Source organism: Dromiciops gliroides, chromosome 3 (genome assembly GCF_019393635.1).
Source record: "Dromiciops gliroides isolate mDroGli1 chromosome 3, mDroGli1.pri, whole genome shotgun sequence".
NCBI lineage: Eukaryota > Metazoa > Chordata > Mammalia > Microbiotheria > Microbiotheriidae > Dromiciops > Dromiciops gliroides.
This window is the reverse complement of record NC_057863.1, coordinates 655,939,249-655,963,133: the sequence shown is the minus strand read 5'-3', so window position 1 is coordinate 655,963,133 and position 23,885 is coordinate 655,939,249. Positions and strand designations below refer to the sequence as shown.

The following is a 23,885-nucleotide window of genomic DNA, read 5'->3' as shown; positions in this document are numbered from 1 at the left end:
CCCGGGCGGAGAGGACGCAGTGACGTCACTCGGCGTGAGGCTCAGCTGGGGTCGGGGTGGGCCCGGTCCGCAGCGGCCGGAAGGCTTCTCTGGCTTTCGGGCTGGGGGCGGGGGCGGGGGCGGAGGCGGAGGCGGCCGCCGCCCCCTTCTACCGGAGCCTCGTCGCTCAGGTGAGAGCTGGAAGCCCCGAGATCTGCCCCGGCCTCGTCCGTGGGTGCCCAGAGCGGCTCTGACCAGGCTGGCCTGGGCCGGCACCGAAGCTTCCCTGAGCTGTGTCCAGACCGCGCGCTGCAGCCCCGCACTTCGAGACCCGGGTCATGCCCACTCCGTGCCCGCAGCTCCACCGCGGAGGATGTGGCCAGCTGCCCAGCGCAGCCCTGGGGAGCCACGCTCGCCTCGGGGCTCGGCCTCGGATGCCCATGAAGAAGGGGATGGTGCGACCACTCCCACTCGGTGCGTGATGTGAGGTGCGCCCAACTCACCCCAACTTAACACAACTTCCCAAGATCCCGGACCGAAACCAGAGCTGGGATGATGCTTGACACTTCCAGGCTCGAAAACTTTGGTGTCCTAGTTAGTCCAGTTAGCGACTGCTGGATGGAAGGCTAACCTTGACCAAGGCCAACGTAGGGTGGACAACTTGTCTGGTTACAGAATAGCTCCAGAGGATGGAGGGGACCCTTTCATCACTAGTCACTTTGATCACCCAGAGAGATCCATAGATTCACTTTGATCCATCCATAGAGATCACCCATAGAGAGTTAGACTTTCTAATGAGCAGCAATGGACTCACTTCAGTAAAGCCTGAGAAAAAGAGACCATCCTCCACTTGGACTGACCCCGAGATGGGAACTGAAGGTGATGCCTCCAGTGAAATAGAGTGTGGGTATTATTACAGAAGTCAAATAGAGAGTTCTTTCCTAGGTAAGTTATGTTGGAGTTTAATGAAAACTGCGTCATCGGATTCAGTTATTTTGCAGTCTTCCTTGTCTAGTCCTCTCCCTTGATCTGATTCTCTTTTTTTTAACCACTACTAAATGGTTCCAATGATGGCTCCTTTATAATAAAGTTTAGGGTCATTCCTATTCTTCATTCCTATTGGGGTTTTTGTGTTATTTCCCTTGAAATTCTAGACCTTTTGTTCTTCCCAATTAATTGTGTCTTTTGTTTAGCTCTGTAAAGTATCCTTGTGTTAATTTCACTGGTCTAGCGCTAAATTTCTAAATTAACTGTTGATAAGTGTTTTATCTTTATTATAATTGGTATAACCCAGCTATGACCACTAAATTGTTCCGGAGCTCAGGTGTTGTTATTGGGTTTTTTAAGGAATATTTTGTAATTTTATCTATTATAGATACTGAGTGTATGTATGTAGGTGGATTGACTCCCAAATAGTTTAGGGTATTTTATAGTTATTTTGAAGGAGTCTTTGCTTTTATTGCTGTCTTCTTGATGCTATTTCTATATAAAAATACCGTTGATTTTTCTGAACTCATTTTGTGACAATTAATTAACTGTGACAAATAGATTCTTTACTAATTTCCTAGGACTATGTAAATAAATCACCTTGTTATCAGCAAATATTAATAGTTTTGTGTCCTCTTTCTCTATCTTAATGGCTTTACTTTTTTTTTCCTCTTATGACTATTCCTAGCCTTTTTCGAACTAGATCTAATAACAGTGCACTCTTCCTTTTTCTGTATTTCTCAGGGAAACATTTGGTGCTTTCCCATTGCATAAGATGGCTTCAGACAGCCATCTTTTTAGCATATTTTAAAAGCTCCTTCTAGGCCTATATATATATATTTTTTTTGTGGGGCAATGGGGCTTAAGTGACTTGCCCAAGGTCACACAGCTAGTAAGTGTCAAGTGTCTGAGGCTGGATTTGAAATTAGGTCCTCCTGACTCCAGGGCCGGTGCTCTATCCACTGCGCCACCTAGCCGCCCTAGGCCTATATTTTAAAGGGTTTTTATCATAAATGAGTATTATACATTGTCCTTGTTCTGAATCCTGTGGGTTTGGATGTTTTTTAATATACCTAATTTGAATGTTTTTCTAATGTTAAACCATCTGTACCTTCCTGGTATAAATTCCAGCTTGATCTTGGTGAAGGGAAGGGAATAAGCATTTAAAGAGCAATTCTATGAAGTAGGTATGAGGGTTAGTCATTGAGTTTATGTATAAATTACTGTAATCTTTTCTGCCAAGATCTTAATCTTTAAATGTTGCAAATTAATAATCAGTTATGATATTGGGTTATAGTTGTCTCTCATTGATTTTTGTTTTAGGCCTATATTTTCCATGCATTTATCTGGAGGTTTTGTCTTTCTGGTCCTTTTACCCTGAGTTGAATTTCCATGATTATCTCAATAGATGCAGAGAAAGCTTTTGACAAAATATAACACCCATTCCTAATAAAAACACTGGAGAGTTTAGGAATAGGTGGAGCTTTCCTTAAAATAATAAACAGTATCTACCTAAAGCCATCAGCAAGTATTATATGCAATGGAGATAAATTAGAGGCCTTCCCAATAAGATCAGGGGTGAATCAGGGATGTCCATTATCACCCCTATTATTTAATATTGTCCTAGAAATGTTAGCTTTAGCAATCAGAGAAGAGAAAGGAATTAAAGGAATTAGAATAGGCAAGGAGGAAACAAAACTATCACTCTTTGCAGATGATACAATGGTATACTTAAAGAATCCTAGAGAATCAACTCAAAAATTACTTGAAACAATTAACAACTTTAGCAAAGTAGCAGGATATAAAATAAATCCACATAAATCATCAGCATTTCTATACATGACCAACAAAGTCCAGCAGCAAAAGATAGAAAGAGAAATTCCATTTAAAGTAACAGTAGATAATATAAAATACTTGGGAGTCTACTTGCCAAGACAAACCCAGGAACTCTATGAACACAACTACCAAACACTCTTCTCACAAATCAAGTCAGATCTAAATAATTGGAAAGATATCAATTGCTCATGGATAGGTAGAGCTAATATAGTAAAAATGACAATACTGCCTAAATTAATTTACTTATTCAGTGCCATACCAATCAGACTACTTAAAAATTATTTTATAGAGCTAGAAAAAATAATAACAAAATCCATCTGGAAAAACAAAAAATCAAGAATATCCAGGGAAATAATGAAAAAAAATTCACAGGAAGGTGGGTTAGCGGTACCAAACCTGGAGCTCTACTATAAAGCGGTAGTCATCAAAACTATCTGATACTGGCTAAAAAATAGAGGGGTAGATCAATGGAATAGGCTAGGCTCAGGAAATGCAGTAGTAAATGACACTAGTAATGTAGTGTTTCATAAACCCAAAGACTCCAGCTTCTGGGATAGGAACTCAGTATTTGACAAAAAATGCTGGGAAAACTGGAAGATAGTATGGCAGAAATTAGGCATAGACCAACATCTTACACCTTTTACTAAAATAAGGTCAAAATGGGTACACGATTTAGACATAAGAGGTGATACCATAGGTAAATTAGGAGAGAAAGGAATAGTCTACCTATCAGATCTTTGGAAAGGAAAACATTTTATGACCAAACAAGAGATAGAGTATATTATAAAATGCAAAATGGATGATTTTGATTATATTAAATTAAAAAAATTTTTTGTACAAACAGAAGCAATGCATCCAAAATTGGAAGGGAGGCAGAAAGCTGGGAAACAATTTTTGTGGCCAGTACTTCTGATAAAGGCCTCATCTCTAAAATATATAGGGAACTAAATCAAATTTATAAGAATCCAAGTCATTCCCCAATTGAGAAATGGTCAAAGGATATGAACAGGCAGTTTTCTGATGAAGAAACCAAAGCTATCTATTCCCATATGAAAAAATGCTCTAAATCTCTAATGATTAGAGAGATGCAAATTAAAACAACTCTGAGGTACCACCTGACACCTATCAGATTGGCTAAAATGACAAAAAAGGAAAATAATAAATGTTGGAGAAGCTGTGGGAAAATTGGAACACTAATGCATTGTTGGTGGAGCTGTGAACTGATCCAACCATTCTGGAGAGCAATTTGGAATTATGCCCAAAGGGTGATAAAGCTGTGCATACCCTTTGACCCAGCAATACCACTTTTAGGTCTTTTTCCCAAAGAAATCATGGAAAGGGGAAAGGGACCCACATGTACAAAAATATTTATAGCTGCTCTTTATGTGGTGGCAAGGAATTGGAAGTTGAGGGGATGCCCATCAATTGGGGAATGGCTGGACAAGTTGTGGTATATGAATACAATGGAATACTATTGTGCTGTAAGAAATGATGAGCAGGAGGAGTTCAGAGAAACCTGGAGGGTCTTACGTGAGCTGATGATGAGTGAGATGAGCAGAACCAGAAGAACATTGTACACGGTATCATCAACATTGAGTGTTGATCTACTGTGATGGACTATATTCTTCTCACCAATGCAATGGTACAGAAGAGTTCCAGGGAACTCATGATAGAAGAGGATCTCCAAATCCAAGAAAAAAAAAAAGAACTGTGGAGTATAGATGCTGAATGAACCATACTGTTTCTTTTGTTTTTGGTGCTGTTGGTTTTTTTTTTCTATTTTGAGGTTTTTCATCATTGCTCTGATTTTTTCTCTTATAACAGAACTAATGCAGAAATAGGATTAATGTTATTATGTATGTATATATATATGTGTGTGTGTATAGATATATCTATATAGATGTATATGTATATAGATATATAGATATATAGATATAACCTATATCAGATTACCTGCTGTCTAGGGGAGGGGGGAGGGAGGGGAGGGAGGGAAAAAAATCTGAAATTGTAAAGCTTGTATAAACAAAAGTTGAAAACTATCTTTACATGTAACAAAAAATAAAATACCTTATATGTAAAAAAAGAAAAAAGAAAAGGTAAGCCATTATTAAAAAAAAAGAGCACTATTTGGTGTTCTGTTACACTGTGTATTTTGTTTTATTATAGATAATACTCCTCTGTTTCTTTTGCATTCTTTTTTTTTGATTCTGCAACAAACATTTATTTTATTTTCCATTTACATGTAAGGGTAGTTTTCAACATTCATTTTCATAAGATTTAGAGTTCCAAATTTTTCTCCCTCTCTCCTTCTCTCCCTTTCCTCCCCCCTCCACAAGATCGCAATCAGGTTATATATGCACAGTCCACAAGTGTTCTTTTTATCAGTTCTTTCTATGGGGGTGCATAGTAAGCTTCCTCATTAGTTCCTTGGGATTGTCTTGAATCATTGCACTGCTGAGAGTAGTTGTCATTCACAATTGCTCATTGAACAATACTACTGTCACTATGCACAATGTCCTCCCAGCTCTGCTCACTTCACTATACATTGATGTTCATTAGTCTTTCAAGGTTTTTTGGGGATCATCCTGTTTGTCATTTCCTATAGCACAAGTCCATTCCACTACAATCATATAGCACAGCTTTTTCCATCATTCCTCAATTGATGGACATTCCTTTGATTCTTAATTCTTAGCTTCCACCAAGAGTTGCTATAAATATTTTTTGTACAATTTTTCCCCCTTTTCTCTTTTTCATGATTACTGTTAACTGTTTCCATCCTGTTCCCTTCCCCATGATATTTATTCTATTATCCATCTTCTTTCATCCTATCACTCTTCAAAAGGGATTTGCTTCTGTCTGTCCCCTCCCCCACTCTGCCCTTCCTTCTTTTGCCCCTCTCTCTTTATCCCCTTCCCCTCCTATTTTCCTGCAGGGTTAGAGAGATTACTCCACCCAATTGAGTGTGTGTGTTATTCCCTCCTAGAGCCAATTCTGCTGAGATTGAGGTCTTTGAGCCAATTCTGATGAGTGTTAGGCTCATTTACTGCCCAGATTAAATAGATTACTCCACCCAGTTGGGTGTGTCTTTTAGTCCCTCCTTGAGGCAGCTCTGATGAGTTTAAGGTCTTTGAGCCTTTTCTGATGAGTGTAAAGTTCATTTACTGCCCTGCTCCTCTCCCATCTCTTCCCCCACTCCATAAGCCTTTTCCTGTTAACTTTCATGTAGGATTTCACTTCTACCCTTCCCCCTCCCCCAGTGAATTCCCTTCATCCCTCAATTTAACCCTAAAGATGTCATCATCTAGCTAAGTGACACAGTGGACAAAGCATCACTCCTGGACCCAGGGGGATCCCAGCCAAAACCCAGCCTCAGACACAAGACAGTCGCCTACTGTACGACCCCAGGTATGGCCCCCAGCTCCAATTTTTTATGGTTCTCTAGGGTCTTGTATTTGAAAGTCAAATTTGCCATTCAGTTCAGGTCTTTTCATCACAAATATCTGAAAGTCTTCTTTTTCATTAAAGTCCCATTTTTTCCACTGAAAGATAATGCTGACTTTTGCTGAGTAGGTGATTCTTGGTTGTAATCCCATTTCCTTTGCCCTTTGGAATATCATATTCCATGCCCTCTGGTCCTTTAATGTAGAAGCTGATAGATCTTGTGCTATCCTGACTGAGGCTTCACAGTACTTGAATTCTTTATTTTTGGCAGCTTGCAATATTTTCTCCTTGACCTGAGAGCTCTGGAATTTGGCTATAATATTCGTAGGAGTTTTCTTTTTGGGATCTCTTTCTGGAGGTGATCGGTGGATTCTTTCAGTTTCTATTTTAGCTGCTTCTTCTAGAATTTCAGGGCAATTTTCCCTGAGAATATCTTGGAAGATGGTATCTAAGCTCTTTCCTTGATCATGGTTTTCAGGTAGACCAATAATTTTCAAATTATCTCTCCTAGACCTATTTTCCAGGTCAGCAGTTTTTCCCAGAAGATATTTCACATTGCCCTCTATTTTTTTATTCATTTGGATTTGCTTTATTGTGTCTTGGTTTCTCATGAAGTCACTGGCTTCCATTTGTTCAATCCTAATTCTTAGGCAATTATTTTCATCAGAGAGCTTTTGTACCTCCTTTTCCATTTGACTTTTCAAGCTGTTGACTTTTTTCACATGTCTTTCCTGCATCATCCTCATTTTTCTTTCCATTTTTTCCTCTACCTCTCTAACTTTATCTTCAAAGTCCTTTTTGAGCACCTCTATGGCCTGAGAGCAATTCGTATTTTTCTTGGAAGCTTTAGATATAGGGGCCCTGATGTTGACATCTTCCTCTGAGGGTGCCCCTTGGTCTTCCTTGTTACTGAAGAAATTTTCTATGGTCCTCACCTTTCTCTGTCAGCTCATCTTGCCTTTCTTTTACTAGACTTTTAGCTCCTTAAAGTGGGGCGCTGTTTCCAGGCTGCAGTATCCCAAGCTTAAGAAGTCCCAGGTGGTATGATTTAAGGAGAATCAGGTTCTTCCCTTGCCCAGCCTGTTTCCTGGTCCTAGATGACCCCAGACCAACTTTCCACTCAACCAGCTTTGTGTGTTGTGGTTAGCTCCGATGAGCCTGTGCCCCTCCCCCACCTGGGCCACTTCTATTTGAGCCTACCTCCTGGTTCTCAGCAGGGGTGTAAAATCCAAGTTCTGCCTCAGCACCAGCATAGACCCCTGTAGTCTCTCCCCTGCCCAGGGCTCAGCCCACTCACCAGACTGTGAGCTTAGTTCCAGACGACACTGGTGCTTCAGCTGATTCAGAGGCTCTGGATCTGTGTCAGGGTGACTGTGGGGTTGGGCTCCACTCCTGTATCAGCACAGCAGCTCTCTCCTTCTGACCTTCCAAGCCTTTCTTGGTTAAAAGATGATTTCAGCACATTCTTCTGTGAGTTTTGCTGCTCCGGGCATTTTCCTATGGTGTTATTTGGATGTTTTTTGGAGCAATCCTGTCATAAGTTCGGGAGCTCACTGCCTTTCCTCCACCCCAGAAGTTCTTTTGCATTCTTAATCTTGTCAAAGTATAACTGAACTTATTGGTTCAGATAATTCTTTTTTGTTTCTTTTGGCTTGGTTGTTATTTTTCCTTGTTCTTTTAAAATTTTTATTAATTTAAAGATAGGAAAACTATGATGAAGTATTGTTGCCTGGTGTGGGCAGGGGCCCTACTAAGAGGGGATGCTGTACTCTGAACAAAGTAAGGCTCCTCAGACGGTTAGCTGTGTCAGCTCTTGAACTTATATGTGAATGGTAAAGAACCTAGGGATGAAGAAAAATGTATTGGCTGTGTGAGAAATAATGGGGTTTGGGGGTCTCCCTGTGGCTCTGAGAATCAGAATTTGTGTGGCTCCTTCCCCTTCCCTAGACTTCACTCCCTTATTACAAGCCACTCCTCCTACTTTCTGTTCTTTTCCCCACTTCCCTCCGTGCTGTCTTTCAGGACAAACTGCCCCACTTCTGGTATCTGAGGCAATTAAAAATGTATGGGGTGCCCTATCTATGTGCCAAGTGTTAGGGAACTTAGCTGGGATTTCTGATATATTGCTACTTAGAAATTAGAGGCTATGGGCAGCTAGATGGCACAGTGGATAAAACACCGGCCCTGGATTCAGGAGTTCCTGAGTTCAAATCCGGCCTCAGACACTTGTGTGACCTTGGGCAAGTCACTTAACCCGCATTGCCCCACAAAAAAAAAAAAAGAAAGAAAGAAATTAGAGGCTAAAACACCAGTCTGGGGCATTAAGCATTTATTAAAGCATATTAAATATTAGGAAAGATAGAGCACATGGCTCAGAAAGTTGAGCTAGCATCATTCAAATCTATTGGTTTACCAGACTTGAGGGTGGTCTGGCACAGTACCCTCAGAGTAAGGAGGGCAGACCCTTGGAGGGGAAAAGCTTTCAGGTAGGTGTGGTTTTAACCTCTGATGTCTGTATTCATAGTCCAAGGTCCAACTGCATTTCCTTTGAAATTCTCCTGACTCTGGCCTGCCCTTAAGAAAGGCTCTCTGGGTTAGGCCCTCCAGCCGGGGCCTCTGGGAGACCCCAAACCCCATTATCCTTGAGAAGTGAATTCTCTTGAAGTATTCATTATTGGAACTTGCTATTTAAGACATTATGGGACTATTAATTATTATTATTCTGAGTCTCACTCCAGTTATGACCATCAAGGAATGTTGAGCCACTCTCCAACTCCAGGTATTTATCTTGAGTAGGTGGTCGTTTTGTCCCACTCAGATGATATGAAGACTAGTTTGGTAATATTTTAATTTCCTTTAGTTATTTTGAAATGCTTCTGGCTATTTAGAAAGTTTGATGTTTGTCATTGGAATTGTTCAATTTAGCTATTAATTTATCTTGGAGTTTGAAGCAGATAATTTTTTTTTCCAGTGGCAACCTATGGATTCTTGCATAGTCAGAAATCCTGGGATTTATTCATCATATTTTTCAGGGAGAGCTGTGGTCCTTAAATTGTTTTATATTCTGTCTTTGAGGTCAGTGGTTTTTACTTTCAAAAGATCTTAGAGTAGTAGTAGTAGTTGTTGTTTTAATATTATTGTCTTCTGCTTCTCTTCTGTGAGTTTTTCCTCTGCTTTAATCTTTTTTGTATTCCAAATGTCTTATCTTCTCTTCCATGTGTTTGTGCTAACACCATCTTTGAGTTGGTTGTTTCTAATGTGGTCATTGAGTCCTTTATTGCCATTTTAATAATGATCCTCACTGACATTTGTGTATACATAATTTCTCATAGATTCCACTTCCCTCTTGAACCATTAATGTTGTTTAGTTGTTAGACAATCTCTTAGAACTCCACAGGTTTTATGTTTGTTTCAACAGGCATTAGTTTACTTCCCTTGGTACCTCCAGTACGCAAGCTGACCATCCTGTACATGAAAGGAATTGTTAAATATCAATAGTTCTGGTCATTCATATAATTAGTTCCTATTTTATGTTAATTGCCTTTTAGAATTAGTTTGGGGAGGATATTCTTAACTATGAGCAGTTGATGGTTGGGAAAGGATTTTAGTGGAATTGGAGCCATGAGGAGCATAATTCTTTTTTTTCTTTTTTTTTGGCAGGGCAGTGAGGGTTAAGTGACTTGCCAGAGTCACATTGCTAGTAAGTGTTAAGTGTCTGAGTTCGGATTTGAACTCAGGTCCTCCTGAATCCAGGGCTGGTGCTCTATCCACTGCACCACCTAGCTGCCCTGAGGAACATAATTCTTAAGTAACACTGGGATGGGATCCTCTGAAGATCTCAGTGCAATGACTTTTATTAACTGGAGCAATATTAGAAATTTTTGTTTATTGACTGGTTTTTACTGATACAGTTTCTCTTCTTCTTAGTTTCTCTCCCTTCTCTCTTCCTCCTTTCCTTTTTTCCCTTTCTCCTTCCCTTCTCTCTTCTCTTTTCCCCTCCCTCTCTTTCTCTCACTTTCTGTCTTCACCTCTCCCTTCCTTTCTCCCTTCTCTTTTCTATCTTTCTCTCCTCTCCCTCCCTCTCTTCTCTCCCTTTCTCCCTCTCCCTCATTCTTTCTTCTCTCTCATCTTCCCTCTCTTCTCTTTTCTCCTTCCCTCTCTTTTTCCCCTTTTTCTCTCCTCTCCCCTTCCAGATCTCTCTTCTCTCTCTCTCCTCCCTTTGTCTCTTCCCTCTCCCTCCTTGCCTTCCCTTCCTCCCACTCCCCTCTTTAGTCCAGTCCAGGCCCACTCACTCTAGACTTTTGCCCTGAACCTTCTACTTGTCCTCTTTGCCTCTATTCTCTCCCATTCCATAGTATCCCTGCACAAATTGATGTTCCTACAGCATAAATCAGACTATCTTAAGCTCTAAATCCATAAACTCCTGAAGCAACCAGTTGTCTCCAGGATCAAATACAAATTTCTCTGTTTGATACTTACACTTGTCCCCAACCTGCCGTTCTAGCCATTTCCCCTCACCATGAACAGACCTTGTTCCTGTTAATATGTTCACTCTCCAGTCCCCTGTGGTTCCTTGCTGCCGTTTCTCAGGATCCCTAGTTTCCTTTAAAGTTAAGTGCAAGAGCCACTTTATATATGCGACCTCTTCCAACGCCCCCAAGCTACCCGTGCCTTGCCCCAAATCACCCTGTAACTCTTTTTATCCATTTTTTGAGGTCTGTGTTCTCTCAGACTCTGGCTGTACTTTGAGCTTGTTAAGGGCTAAAATTCTAGCTAAACTGTCTAAAATATCTAATGAGTGGTCGCCAATAAATTATAAGCTTTAGCAAGAGTTAGACTTTTAAGCATTTATTAAGGAGAATAAGAATTTGGTAAAGAGAGAGAGAAAGGCCTAGATTCCTATCTATTAAAGGGAGAGCACATTTCTAGCTCCCTTCTCTGCCAGAGTCCAGAGGAAAGAGCGCCAGACCGAGCGCCAGTCTCTTCCTTCCTCCTCCCACTAGTCTGCGTCACTTCCTCCCCGCCAAAGAAAAGACTCCTGGTCTTGCCCTCAAAGACCTTCGCTTCATGGGCAGAACTCTTCTACAGTAAGTATCCAGCAGGTGGCGTCATTCCAATCGTTACAGTCCCCCCTGTTGTTCCTCAAGAAACAAAATGTTTCCTTGACGGAACAGTAAAAAGAATATAATAACTATTGCTAACTAATAATATGTGAACAACAATATAGAAAAGGAAGAGAGGAAAGTTTTGTCCAGAGGGGCGATTTTTTTTTTTTGTCCTCATGAACCGACGCTTTGACATTAGTCTTGCAAAGGGAGGGCCTCTGCAGAGAATACATGTTACAGATGGTGTATATTATAACAGAAAGAGAAAAAAAAAACAACAAAAACAACAAATCAAAACTGTTCATTTAAAGTCTCTGAAAGTCTTTTCTCAGATGTCCTCTAGGTGTAGTCGTAGAATGGAAGTCTCTTCAGGGGTTGATGTGTGGATGCTGGTAATCAGCCAGGAAAACTTCCTACAAAATTGAGCTTAACACAACTTTAAAATAGCTTTGTCAATAATCAAATCAAACAATGAAAGTTCTCAAAAACATGTCTAAGGGAATTCAGAATCTTAGTTGTTAACACGTGAAACATACAATAAAACAAAAATTGAACCATTCTTTAAAATTATATTATTATTATAGTCCCCCCTTTATGGAGAGTAATTGAGAAGACAATTGCTGCGATATTAATTTTTTTAAAATAATTTTTATCTTTGTTTTATCACTTTTTGCATCATCTGCCTAACTATCCTCATGCCATTATGAGAAATTAAAAAATCTAATATAATTGGTAACAGGTGTCAAGGCCAAATTCAACACTGTATTTATCATGACACCTGAGATAATTATGGGGGTTACCATAAAAGAACAGAGAAATGATGGGATATGAGCATTCCCACACTTGAGCAATATGTACTGCCCATACAGTATGCCAGGCTTAAAATAGGTGGATGGAATATATGTCCATGCCACCGAACATATTGGAAGAAACTGAGTCAGACTTAATCAGATGCATGGGATTGAGATGTCCATGGCATCAGGCATATAGGAGGGAGCATAGAAGCCAGGTGTAGAAGTGAGATGGGTGGGATCAATACTTCCAGCCATCTGTACAATATTATGGGGAAAAATAAAATAAAATATTAAACCAAGAGAATCCAACCTCAACATTTGTCAAAAGCCGTTCCCTCGGCCATACCTTGACTTCATGCATGTCTCCCCTCATGTGACAGTTCAGTGTCTGCTCTTGCATGTATTCCTCTTGTGATTGGATGGCATCTTGGCCAACTGGCATCTGATAACTCAGAATAAAGGCAATTAATGTCTTAAATGATAAGTTCCCATAATCCAAGTCTCATATGGATTTAAAAATTGAGGATAATAAATGATTGCAAAAAATGTGAATACATCTTGACTCAAAATATAATATATAATTATGCAACAATTTCAAATAATACCCCTTTTTTTACTTAGTATACAATTACTTTTGTGAAAAATCAGAACATATTTAAATATAAGTTAAAGCACAACAGAATCTCAAAGAAAACTTTTTTTTTTGAAAAAAAGAAAACTTTTACAAATGTTCCCCTCTTTTTTTTTTTTTGGAATATGCTTATCAAAAATAATACTTCTAGAATCAATTTATACTTGCCATGGCAACCAATTTGCCAGGGAAATGCTTTAAAGAGTTTGATCAAATAATCAGTTGAGAAAAAATAACAAAAACAAACAACTCAGAATATGGGAGCACAATACTCCTAGAATTAACATTGTATTATGAAATCAAAACCATGTTTCAAAATTAGATAGATGAATGAATAGAAGAAGATACACGTGGAACAATAAAAGACAATGAAATTCAAACTAATGAAGTCTAAATGAATGTGAACTTAATATAAGAGTATTATAAAATATAAACTTGATCACATGACCATAAAAAGTTTCTACAAATATTCTCCTTGTTTTAAAAACTAAGTATAAAACACAATCTCAAAAGCATGAAAATCTCTATGAAAATAAACCCATACCATTAATTTCAAAATGTAGATGTAATAGCATAGAAATCCTATGTAACCTCTGAACTGACATTAATACTCTGAGTGAATTCAGAACACTTTTGATTCCGATATCTAAAATCCCCAATACTCATATCAATACCTTGCTGCTTACTTCTACATTTCTGTAAAATATGTACCCTTCCATGGCAAAAGAAGCGGAGTCTTGAACTATGGTGATGATTGTCCTTCTTATTCAGCTTAAGTTTTTCTTCTTTAACCCCTCTATATTGTCTGTCGGGCTTTTCACCATACAAACGCTTTATAAGATTACTAATTAAAGACAAAAGCAGGTTAGCAAAATTATGAACAAAACGAGCATATCTGGAATTTAAAGGGTTTTCTAAAGTTGTCTCAGAAGCACAGCCAGGCTGGGGAAGGGCTGAGCCTGAAGCTGCAAATGTAGTTAGAGAAAGTTGAGCATGCGCATCAAATCTCTGGACTTCCCAGGCAGGGGAAGCAATGGGCTTGGCCATAGGAGGAGTAGAGGGTGGGGTTTGGAGAGGAGGGGAGGGACCAGAGCAATCTGAATCAGACTTGATTTTGAACTCAGGCCTGGATTCCTCTTCCCCCACTTGGCCTCCAGGTGCTAGGGGATTAAAAGCTTCTAGAGGGTGGGTCATTGCCTCCAGGCATGCAAAATTAAAGCAACAATTACTGTTAGAACTGGGAAAAGCTGCGGGAATCTCTTCAGGTTTCTCTGAAAAAGCATGGTTGGGAGAGGGAGAGATATTTCCTTGTGTGAGTAAGTTGCTGGCTCTTTTAACAAAAATAAAAAGAAAAATAGAAAATCCACAAAAACAAAGCATTAACATGATCTTATCTCCCATTTGTCTGGTTAAACAGACCAAAATCAAAAATAGGATAATTAGGGAGTTTAAAAGGTCCATTTGAAAAAATTTAAAGGAAAACACAGCCAGTACACCAGTACTTAGCAGTTAAAGGGAGAGGGAGGGGAAATTTCTTACCCAACCAGAAGATCAGAAGAAGACTGAGGGTTAGCTTTCCTCTTCGTGGTCAGCCATCTGTTAAGGGCTAAAATTCTAGCTAAACTGTCTAAAATATCTAATGAGTGGTCGCCAATAAATTATAAGCTTTAGCAAGAGTTAGACTTTTAAGCATTTATTAAGGAGAATAAGAATTTGGTAAAGAGAGAGAGAAAGGCCTAGATTCCTATCTATTAAAGGGAGAGCACATTTCTAGCTCCCTTCTCCGCCAGCGTCCTCAGGAAAGAGCCCGAGACTGAGCGCCAGTCTCTTCCTTCCTCCTCCCACTAGCCCGCGTCACTTCCTGATGCCTGGTCTTGCCCTCAAAGACCTTCGCTTCATGGGCAGAACTCTTCTACAGTAAGTATCCAGCAGGTGGCGTCATTCCAATCTTTACAAGCTTCCTAGGATCAAGAACTGTTTTCCTATTTTCTTTATAGCCTCAGGACCTAGCATAATATTTGATATCTTTGTGATACTAAATAAATGTTTGTTGATAGTTTAAGGTTCTAAAAATTCCTTGATAGATATGATTGGAAGATTCCTTGGTTCTAGATTGTGAATTAGAGGTGTACTATACATTGGTTATATGGGAATATTGATTGTTGGGAGATGTTATTGGTATTAAGGAAATTATTTGAATGGAAAGGTACTATAATCACTGTTTCTAGGATTCATGTTACCATCTGGAGCTAACTGGTGCTTGTATAGATCTGGACTGATATTCTTTTTTTTTTGGTGGGGCAATGAGGGTTAAGTGACTTGCCCAGGGTCACACCACTGGCAAGTGTCAAGTGTCTGAGGCTGGATTTGAACTTGGGTTCTCTTGAATCCAGGGCTGGTGCTTTATCCACTATGCCACCTAGCTGCCCCCTGGACTGATATTCTTGCAATGCAATGGAGAATAGTAATTCCCTTTTACTTTGAACTTGGAAGATGAGAATTCACAAATATGTCACTTGACTGCATTCCTTTGGGGTGAACTCCAGAATGCTCCCTGAAGAGCCTCATAGTCAGAAAACTCATCAGTCTGAGGTTGCATCAGTCTTTGTGCTCATGCTTCTCTGATTTTTGAGCTTCTTTTTTTATATGGTTTCCCCGATAAACATTGGGAGATCCCTAAAAGAGAGGCTGTCTTTTTTTTTGCCATATTTGCATCCTTTATACTTAGCATAGTGACTGGCACATAGTAGGCACTTAAATTTTTTTTTTAATTTTAAAAAATTATTTATTTATTTGTAGAGTAATGAGGGTTAAGTGACTTGCCCAGGGTCCCACAGCTAGTAAGTGAAGTGTCTGAGGCCAGATTTGAACTCAGGTCCTCCTGAATCCAGGGCCAGTGCTCTATCCACTGCACCACCAAGCTGTCCCCATCACTTAATGTTTATTGACCGGCTGAAGATGACAGTGCCAGGAGAAGATCGCTGTGATAGCACCTGGATTTCCCTCTTCCTGAAAGTAGAAATTAGTTTTCCTTAAAGGGGTCAGAGCTGTCCCTAGGACTTGATTGGTCACTGCCTCTTTTAAAACAGCTTCCTAATCACCCAAGGGCATAAAAATTCCCATCCCCAGGTAATTTGGGCATGTCCAGGATAGTTCTGAACACAGGTACTCTAGAAAGTGGCATCTCCTGAGAGGTGTGTGTGGCAAATGGCATCAGTGCCAAAAGATCACCATGGGTGAGGCTGCTCCAAAAGAAACTGAGGACCTCATCATATGTCTAAATAAACTGAGGAAGTGATTTTGATCAGTGAGAAAAATGTCCTCATTTCTTGTGAAACTGAACCCGAGCTGTATAAAACAAGCAAGCCCCCTATGCCAGAATCGGTCTTGTGCTCCCTCATTCCCATCCCCTTCAGTCCTAACTCTCCAGACACTCCCTCCAGACCCGCCTACCCCTTCCACTGTGCTTTCTGGAATTTCTGATCCAAAATAAATAGACTTCCTTTCATCTGAAATTTTTTCACACTTTTTTGCTTTTTCTAACCCTTGCTGAGGCCAGGATCCTTTCTATTGGTTTTTTGTTTGTTTGTTTGTTTGGTTTGGTTTGGTTTGGTTTGGTTTGGTTTGGTTTGGTTTGCAGGGCAGTTAGGGTTAAGTGACTTGCCCAGGGTCACACAGCTAGTAAGTGTCAAGTGTCTGAGGCCAGTTTTGAACTCAGGTCCTCCTGAATCCAGGGCTGGTGCTCTATCCACTGCGCCACCTAGCTGCCCCTCTTTTCCTACTTCTTACATTCATAGCTACACTTTCACTTAGACCCCAATTCTGTGATGAAGGATTTGGAGTTCTCCTAACCTCTTACCATTTCCTAACTTTCCTTTCACCACTATCATTCAGCAATATCTCTTCTTTTGAGGTTCATGCTATCCATCTTTCCCTGAGCTGACATAAATTTGTTGTTTGTATGCCAGGCTGGACTTGCTGTGTATCCTTGGGAGTCAAGACAGGTCCCAGTCAGTCTACACTGGACTTGTGCGGCTGGAAGCTTTGTAGATAAGCAGACCTCCTCTCTTCATAGTCTAGCATTTTCCAAGGGAAAAGAATGTTGCTTCTGCCATCTTAATTATTCATGATTTCTCCTCCCCTGCCACTGCCTCTGAGGTGGAGATTTCTGTTTCTCCTCTTCTCTTTGTCGCTTACATCGGCTTCTACGTGCATGTTTATTTCTCTGGTAATAAATCTGTTTTTTCGCATAAGTTTTAGGAAGTTGCAATTGCCTGTTGGCTTTACCCAATTCAGATGCTATCAGCCCTCAGGACCTTCTTCCTTAATGAGTTCAGTGCCCAGTGACTTCTCCTTCCAGTCCATTTCAGTTACACACAGCCATGGCCATACCCTTGATTCTGACCCATGTGCTCAGTTGACCAGAATCAATTACAGAATGTGTTCACATGCTCCACAGTCTCTCTAAGTCACTTCCTTCCATTCCACATCATCACAGCCCTCCCAGAACCAAGTTGTGTAGCTGATCTGGGCATGCAATAGAACACCTCCTCCCTCACTGCATGTATATTGTGAGAAATAATTATTAATAATTAACATCTTGGGGGATCCAGAGATCTTCCCTCTTTAGTCTCTCTTTGAGAAATTCTCTCAAATCTTATCTTGGTCAACCCCAACCCCAAGCTCACTAAAGGAGCCTTAAGTAGAGATACAGGGGCAGCTAGGTGTCACAATGGATAAAGCACCAGCCCTGGATTCAGGAGGACCTGAGTTCAAATCCCACCCCAGACACTTGACACTTACTAGCTGTGTGACCCTGGGCAAATCACTTAACCCTCATTGCCCTGCAAAAATAAATAAATTTTTTTTAAAAATAGAGATAAGGGGCAGCTAGGTGGCGCAGTGGATAAAGCACTGGCCCTGGATTCAGGAGGACCTGAGTTCAAAGCCAGCCTCAGACACTTTTCACTAGCTGTGTGACCCTGGGCAAGTCACAACCTTCATTGCCCAGCAAAAAAAAAAAAAAAAAGTAGAGACACATTCTTTCGTCTATAAAAGCTGAACTACTTTACTAATGAGATTTGACCCGCATGGACCAGTTGTAGGTCGGAACCATGGGGTCAGCTTGGGTGGAGGTCTCTACATTTCTCCCTGTTGTCATCTTGGGTCATGTGTTCCTTGATTTCATTTTAATATAACCCACTTCCAAATGATGCTGACCAATTAGATGTGATGTATGTATAATGACCTGCCTCTTATCAAAAAGGGATAAAAAACCTGGACAGGTAGCCAGGTACTCTCTTGAAACCACTAGAAACTAAGGAGACACTTGGCCAGTCCCTTACTGGTAGAAATTGACAAATTGATAATAAGCTTACCCAAAACTTGTGTCTATAGTAATCATTTTAACTGTCACAATATTCATCTCTAAGTCTTTCTCCTGAGCTCCAGTCTCACCTCTCCAACTGCCTCTTAAACACAAACTGGAAGTCTGGTAGACATCTCAAATATAGCATTTCCAAAATATAAACCATTATCTTCCCCCACCCCCAACTCTCCCCACCTTTATTATTACTTTAGAAGGTACTACCATCTTTCTGGTTACTCTCTCCATCACCTTAATGTCCATTCACCTCACAGAGCTTGTAATTTCTGCCTTCCCAGCCTCCGTTCTCCATGTCTCCTATACTTCCATAGCCACCACCCTGATGCAACTCCTCTTTACCCCCCACCTAGATTATTATAATCCCTGGCTCATGTTTATCCCTCCCCCCCATCCTTCCTCCACTCAGCTGTCCAAGTGACTTTCCTAAAGTGCAGGACTGATCATAATTTACCACATACACAAATGCTCAATAAATTTCAGTGGCTCCCTTCAACCTCCCGGATCAAATATAAAATTCCTCTGTTTGCTTTTTAAAATTCCTCACAACCTACTCATTTCCTACCTTTCTATTCTTCAGAGCATTCCAGACATGGGATAGACAGTAGAAAGGTATGGAGATGGGAGATTCAATATTATGTGTAAGAAGCAAAGAGGACAGATTGGCTTGATCAAAGTGGAAATGAAAGTAATGTCCAACAAGGCCCGAAAGTCAAGTTAGACCTGTCTTAAAAGACTAAAAACTTGGGAGCAGTTAGGTGGTACAGTAGATAAAGCACCAGTCCTGGATTCAGGAGGACCTGAGTTCAAATCCAGCCTTAGACACTAGATACTTATTAGCTGTGTGACCCTGAGCAAGTCACTTTAAAAAAAAAAAAAAACTAAAGAGGAGAATTTCTGTTTAATCCAGGAGACAGGAGGAAGCCCCTGGAGTTGGTTTTGAGTAGGGGATTCACATGGGCAGGTTTGTGTTAGAGGAAAATTGTTGATAGACTATCGTGTCCCCTGCTTCCTCTTCCCGTTCTCTTCCTGCCCTGCCTCACCTCTAGCACAGGGACCCACGCATCCTGCCTCCCACCTCCCACTGCCAGTGCTGAAGCTTCCTTGCTCCACCCTCACAGCTTGCTTTCCTTCTTTCCTCCTTTCTTTCTTCCTTCCTTCCTTCCTTCCTTCCTTCCTTCCTTCCTTCCTTCCTTCCTTCCTTCCTTCTTTCCTTCCTTCCTTCCTTCCTTCCTTCCTTCCTTCCTTCCTTCCTTCCTTCCTTCCTTCTTTCCTTCCTTCCTTCCTTCCTTCCTTCCTTCCTTCCTTCCTTCCTTCCTTCCTTCCTTCCTTCCTTCCTTCCTTCCTTCCTTCCTTCCTTCCTTCCTTCCTTCCTTCCTTTCTTTCTTTCTTTCTTTCTTTCTTTCTTTCTTTCTTTCTTTCCTTCCTTCTTTCTCTCCTTTCTTTCCTTCTTCCTTCCTTCCTTCCTTCCTTCCTTCCTTCCTTCCTTCCTTCCTTCCTTCCTTCCTTCCTTCCTTCCTTCCTTCCTTCCTTCCTTCCTTTCTTTCTTTTTTTTTACAGCTCTGATTCAGTGTCCCAGGTGCCCTTGCCTCCCAGACCATCTCTGTGCTTCCCTTACCCAGGCCTCCTGCTCTCTTGGTCCCACTTCTTTAATAGCCCTCAAACCCTCCTCCATTCTCTACCCTTTGCCGGAACTCAGGGTTTCTTTTTCAGCCTCTCCTTTATCTCTCATAATCCTGGGCATTCCCCACGGGTACCAGCCCGGGGACTCCAAACTCCCCTGAACTCCCAGGTGCAGCTTTGGGGTGGCTATCCCCAGGCTTCTGTCTTCCAGAACTCTCCCCATCTTCATCCTTCTTTAGCCTCCTTACCTCTTAGACCCAATAGTCAGATGCTTAGAGACCCTGTTTGTGAGGGACAAGAGGAGAGGAATACAGTGGAAAGAGACCTGATATGTAGGATTCTGTGAAGGTTTGGCTGGTCTCAGCCCATCAGAGACACGAAGCCCCTTTCTGCCTCTGGGTTACTGAAGGAGGAGTAGGAGAGTAGGGGGGAGTGGCGGAGGTAGTGAAATGTGGATTCTATTTAGACCTTCCAATTTTTCAAGCCTGACCCTAACTTCCAGTTACCACTTTTACTTTGAGTCTCTTCCCTGGGCAGCTCTTACCCTCCTGGTGACCTGGTCCTTTGTTGGTCCTTCTGGGGATGACCAGCCTCCTGCCTGGGAGGGGACAGGCAAGACCCCTCCCTCTCAGGGATGCTTCTCTCTCCACAGCTCAGCCCACAGAGGATCCAGATCTGGCCCTAGAGGGGAGCATGGAGCCACAAGCAGTGACACCTGGGAACCAGAAGACTCCATCCCATGTAAGTGCCAACAGTTCACATACTGGACACACATTAGGAAACAGGAACATTTCTATCAACACAACATCAAAAGAGGATTGTACATGAAACCATCAAAGAGAAATAGCCCAGATTACATAGAATCTGGGTGGATTTTGTTTAGCCCCTTTCTTTCTTTTGACCTTTTTGGGGGGGGGGCAATGAGAGTTAAGTGACTTGCCCAGGGTCACACAGCTAGTAAATGTCAAGTGTCTGAGGCCAGATTTGAACTCAGGTACTCCTGAATCCAAGGCCAGTGCTTTATCCACTGTGCCACCTGGCTGCCTCTTGTCCCATTTCTAATACTAACCTCCACATCTTCTTGCCCTCCCTTTTTTCTTTAAGGCTCTGTCTTTTAGGAACTAATTATAGTCGAGCCAAACAACTTCACACATTAGTCTTTTTTGGTCATGCTCTGACCAGAGCTGAAGTCTTTCCAGGTGTTTTCCTTTACAACACTGTTATTGTGCTCTGTAAGTGAAACAGAAACATAGTAGCACAAAGGGCAAACGTGAGATGCTCTCATGTTGAGACATTGCAATCCCAGATGTTCAAATGGATTGTTTATGCCCAACCTGTGGTAGAGTCTTCCAAGCTCAGTCACAGTCAAGCACACTGTACCTTGACCCCAGCATCATGATGTCATTGGTCCTCTTGGAGTATGAAGGATGAACAAGAACAATAGCATTATTTTTATTTTTTAATTTTATTTTTATTTTTTGATGGGCAATGAAGGTTAAGTGACTTGCCAAGGGTCACACAGCTAGTAAGTGTCAAGTGTCTGAGGCCAGATTTGAACTCAGGTCCTCCTGAATCCAGGGCCGGTGCTCTATCCCCTACACCACCTAGCTGCCCCAACAACAGCATTATTGTAGGAGTTGTCCTTGTAGTCCTGTTCATGTCACCTTGCCTCACTTCAGCTACCGGCAAGGATGATCATTCCCTTGATCTAGCCATCCCTGACCTTCCTTCCATCTTCAACAACTCTGTGATTCCCGTATCTGTTCATAATCTTTTGCCATTCCCTCTCTCCCTGTGCCTTACTATTCATGAGCCTGTTTTTCATCCTCACCATGAGAGCCTCAGTCCCTCCCCTCCTCACCATTTCCCCAGACCATCTCCCTTGCTTTGACTATTTTTGACTCCCTTCCCAGGGCTGATTTCATGCTAAAACAGTTCAGCTATACACTCTCCTCTTCTTTCAAATCTCTTATTCCCTTGACTTCCCACCAGTCAAACTTTGTAAAACTCTAGCCATGGCTTGCACCTCCAACTGCTTGTTGGACCTTTTGAACTGGATGGTCTACAGGCGTGGGAAACTCGACATGTCTAAAACTGAACTCAATACTTCCTCTCCAAGTATTCCCCTCATCCTAACTTCCTTATTACTGTCAAGGGTGCCACCATCCTCTTAGACACCCAGGCTTGAAACCTAGGAGTCCCTCTTGACTCCTTACTTTCTTTTACCACCCACAGTGCCCATATCCAATCAGTTGGCCAGTCCTGTGCATTCTTCCTTTGTTATATCTCTTGTATATGTCTCCTTGGTGTAGGACTGCCTCTCTTTACCCCCTTACCTTACACCTGAACTGCTGATGAGTTTCCCTATTTCCAGTCTATCCACTCCACTCAGCTGCTCTTCCAGAAGGGCACATTTGACTATTCCATGACTCTGTTCGATAAACTACTCAGCACCACCCAATGCTGGGGCCCTTCCCTCCTCTTGATTGGATAGCACCTGGCTGGATATCTGGGAACAGCTCATGGCTGACCCTTCACCATTCCAGGAGAGCACCCAGGGAATTCTTATCACTTCCTATCCAGCTGCTTTCATCTCCCGAAACTCATTATTCTTTTTTTTTTTTTTTAATTTTTTGGTTGGGCAATGAGGGTTAAGTGACTTACCCAGGGTCACACAGCTAGTAAGTATGAAGTGTCTGAGTCCGGATTTGAACTCAGGTCCTCCTGAATCCAGGGCTGGTGCTTTATCCACTTTACCCACTGCACCACCTAGCTGCCCCGAAAACTCCTCATTCTGTAAGATGAAATAAACCTTGAAATGATCACCTCCTCAGACCATTTCCTACCCCAGCTATAGGACTGGAAGCTCCGTGAGGCCCAGGATGACCATTTGCCCTTTTTTCATATCTAGCACTTAGTACAGTGTCAAGAGCGTAAGAGCCACTTAATAAATGTTTATTGACTCTAACTCTGTTACATCCAAAATTAAATATAAAATGCTATGTTTAACCTACCCCATTCCTACTTTTCCAGTCTTACTACATGTTACTCACTGTAGCCAGTCTTCCTCTCTACTGGTTTCTTTCCTTCTGTCTAAAAGAGACTGTTATCTTTCATTAGATTTCTTGATTATTGTTTGGTCTGTTTTGAATTTCAGGTTTTTGCTAGAGTAGGGGAGCTGGATGGACTGCCTCTCTTTCCGCCCCCCCCCCCATCTTGTCTGGAAGTCCCCCCAAGATGAATTCTAAATCAAATAAGGAATTGAATCAATTAAAAAAGATAAAATAGGTCATTTTGATTACATGAAATGGACAAAACTGAAGGATCTAGGATTAGAAAGGAAGTAGCTGCCTGGGAAATGAATATTTGCATCAGATTTCTTGGATAAAGGATTAGTGTGCAAAATAAATAAGCAGTTAACAGAAATATATAAGACCAAAAGCCATTCCTCTAAAGCTCTATAGTCAAATAATAAAAGCAAACAGGTCTCAGAAGAATTTGAAAGTATTAGCCACAATATGCAAGATTGCTCTAAATAACTGTGAAATGCAGTTTCTGATGTCACTCTCTCAGGGTCAGGCTTTCCACATATCTTTTGGTGTCTTGGGTACTCTGAGGGGTTTGAGGTGAGATATCTCTCCTCTCTACCATTGGTTAAAGCCCCACCCCCAAGCAGCTGTCTTCTCATTTTTAGGGTCTAGTTCTTTTTAATTGCTTAACATTGTGGTAATTGAAAATATGAGAGACATAGTTTCTGGTTAATTCAATCATTTTTATTAATAGGCTGGCAGGTTATTAATAAAAGGATGGTCAATGGATGTCTCTCCCAGACCAAAGACCCCTAAAGGTGATGGGGTCACAGTTTATATACCCTTCTAAATGTAGAAGGTCCATCAATCAAATCTAGTTGATTAACAACAATCAAATTTAATTTGTTGACATGATTGGAGGTGTGTTATATTAAAATGAATTCTGGGGATAGGTAACTTGGGTCACTTGAATATTGGTAAAAAAGAAGAGTCAGAGAAAGAATGCAGGAAAATCTGAAGGACTTAGAAAGAAGGGGAGGTGGGGGCAGGACCCTGACCCTTCCCAAGATATCAATT

The 23,885-nt window shown here is 41.2% G+C and overlaps 1 protein-coding gene across 3 annotated transcripts in view; it reads left to right on the top strand.

The window, feature by feature from the left end:
• The first annotated feature begins 61 nt into the window (after positions 1-61).
• LOC122745627 (zinc finger protein 260-like) overlaps positions 62-23,885 on the top strand; it is a 30,885-nt gene continuing 7,061 nt past the window's right edge. For 2 of the 3 annotated variants that reach the window (XM_043991021.1, XM_043991019.1), the window contains exons 1-2: positions 62-924; positions 20,432-20,520. In XM_043991021.1, coding sequence (XP_043846956.1) covers positions 774-924; positions 20,432-20,520 — 240 coding nt within the window. In that variant the 5' untranslated portion in view covers positions 62-773. The remainder of the gene's footprint in view (positions 925-20,431; positions 20,521-23,885) is intronic. The other variant, XM_043991022.1, reaches the window with a different exon arrangement.